The 2,226-nt window shown below is 47.7% G+C and overlaps 1 protein-coding gene across 1 annotated transcript in view; it reads left to right on the top strand.

Annotated features, from left to right (window-relative positions):
- The window catches only part of HSPA14 (heat shock protein family A (Hsp70) member 14), a 39,246-nt gene that overhangs the window by 33,567 nt on the left and 3,453 nt on the right, over nucleotides 1-2,226 (top strand). Inside the window, exon 12 of the mRNA XM_019509336.1 lies at nucleotides 1,124-1,194. Within this exon, the coding sequence (XP_019364881.1) occupies nucleotides 1,124-1,194 (71 nt within the window). The remainder of the gene's footprint in view (nucleotides 1-1,123; nucleotides 1,195-2,226) is intronic.

The following is a 2,226-nucleotide window of genomic DNA, read 5'->3' as shown; positions in this document are numbered from 1 at the left end:
TTTATCTACTGTATCTACGACTTCCAGATTATTTTTGCAAAATGGCGTTCCTATGGGAAGATGATTGAAATCCTGAAAATCAGTGGGCATATCTACACGAGACACTTTACTGTGAAGCTGCCTCATTCGCTCTGCAGTAAATGTCTCGGTGTTTACATGTGTGGCCGTATTAGGCTACAGTAAATAGAAGTACTATCCAGCTGCACTGTTTTTTTTACTTCGCAGCAACACATGACTAGCCCCACACTGAAGCTTCCTCATGCCCCAGCCAGACCCTCCACAGCACATGGAGCCAGGTCAGGGCATCCCTGGGCTGGCAGGCTGACCCCGGTATCCCCGGCCAGTGGAGGCTGCTTCAACCGAGCTCGGTGTGCTGCGGTCTTGGGCGCATGTTTAAACAGCACATCCAGGAGCAATAAACTCCAGTGCTTATCACACCAAGTTTACTGCTGCACCTTAATTGCATGTGTAGACGTGCCCAGGGATTACTATTTTGGAGGGGTGGCCTGGCAGAACTTTTGGCCTTTTGTAAAGAGCAGCAAAATAAGCAAAGATGCAGTTTAAGAGCAGAGAACTTCAGTGCAGACTTCTAGAAGTCTAATGCTCATTCTGTTTTGTGTGCACATAATGGGCACGTCCCGATGAGCACAGCTGTATGGTATATGGCATCACAGACCCATCTGAGCTGCCACCACACTGTACACTCAGGCATTCCCTATGCTACTACCTTGCAGTGTGGACAGGGGGGAGGGGGATTGACGCTGGAGATCCTGGGGTCAAAAATACCTGTGCCTTACAGAAGGGTGGCACATGTGGCACCAGAGCCTAACCTGCCACTGGAGTCATGCTCCAGGTGCTGGCCAGGCTCCCAGCTGCAGGAGTGCCATGCTGCAGCTCCCTGAGTTCTCCAGAACCCCAGGTAGGGCTGCTGGGGCCAGTACTACCCCACCCAGAGTAATCTACTGTGTGCCAGAGGGCGCGTGGCACGAGCGTTCCCTGGGGACAAGTAGCAGCAGCGCAAGGCGTGCCACTGCTGCTTGTCTCCAGGGAAGCAAACATTGGCTGTGTCCACATGAGCATGGATATGTTTTGATTATTTCAGTTTATGCTTCTTTCTAAACAGATCGTGCTTCAGGATTTAGATAAAAAGGAAGATGGGCTGCATGATATATTGACTGTTCTCACTATGAAAAGGTACCAAAAACATTTATCTCTTTTGATTTGCTATCTTTGACTTGTTATACTTGAGATGCATCTTCTCTCTGCTTGTGAAAAGTCACTGAAAATGGATGTATATAACTTCCTGTAATAGAAGTAGCATTGTTTCATTACTGAAAGTGTTGCCCTACAGTGGGGATGACTTTCTGGGATTTGCAGGAGGGGTTTTTCCCTGAAGATCAGGTTCCTTTATCACAAATATTAGTAAAATTCTGGCTAGAGAAATTACAAGTCAGTCAAATAATTCTGTTTTTAATGCCAAGTCAGAATTATGGCTCTTAATTTCAGTTACAAAGAGATCTTATCTTTTGCTTACCAGTGGGACACAGCAATTAAAGAATCGCAGTTTATGAATATTTTATTTGAACAAGAAAGAAAAGCAGTTTTTAAAAAGCCACTTTTCACTCCTTGATCATGTTGTTCCATGAGAGGAGGGAAGAGGGTGGGAGGGATGGATCTATTTATAGAGAGAGGGATGGATCTAGGGAGAGGGAAAGAGAGATGGATGGTGTCCCGCGCACTGAGAGAGGGGCTATACAGCGCCCTCCGGTTCGTTAGTGATCTGGATTTACAGGAGGAGGAAGGGTCAGAAACGTAACGGTTTTAAGCAAAAGAAAGTTTTATTTACTCACTCCCCTTGATGAGATGGCTAGAAGAGAGGGCAGACATGTGTCTTAAGTTGCGGTTCAGCTGGTTACAAACAGGTGCACGTCGCGAGATACGGTACAAGAATCGAAACGAGACGCTCCGGAGAACGTGGGGAATTACGCTGGAGGGGATCGTTCATCGGGAGACACTGGGGTGATCAGCCCCGGGGTGTAACATCAAGTCCAGCTCGAGTTACGGTGGAATGGCGGTCTCCCCGAACAAAGGACGGGGAGAGTTTTTATAACTTTCTTATCTGGTTTTACTCTGTCAGCCAATCATGACTACACACGGCTGCGGCTGCTTACGTTTCAACACAGGCTTTTCCCTCCTGTCAGCACAGCCGTCAGGACGGGGGGGGGG

The sequence above is a fragment of the Gavialis gangeticus genome, unplaced genomic scaffold (genome assembly GCF_001723915.1).
Source record: "Gavialis gangeticus isolate Ggan-Ray unplaced genomic scaffold, GavGan_comp1, whole genome shotgun sequence".
Lineage (NCBI taxonomy): Eukaryota > Metazoa > Chordata > Crocodylia > Gavialidae > Gavialis > Gavialis gangeticus.
The sequence above is the reverse complement of the archived record's forward strand: the minus strand, read 5'-3'. Positions and strand labels throughout refer to the sequence as shown.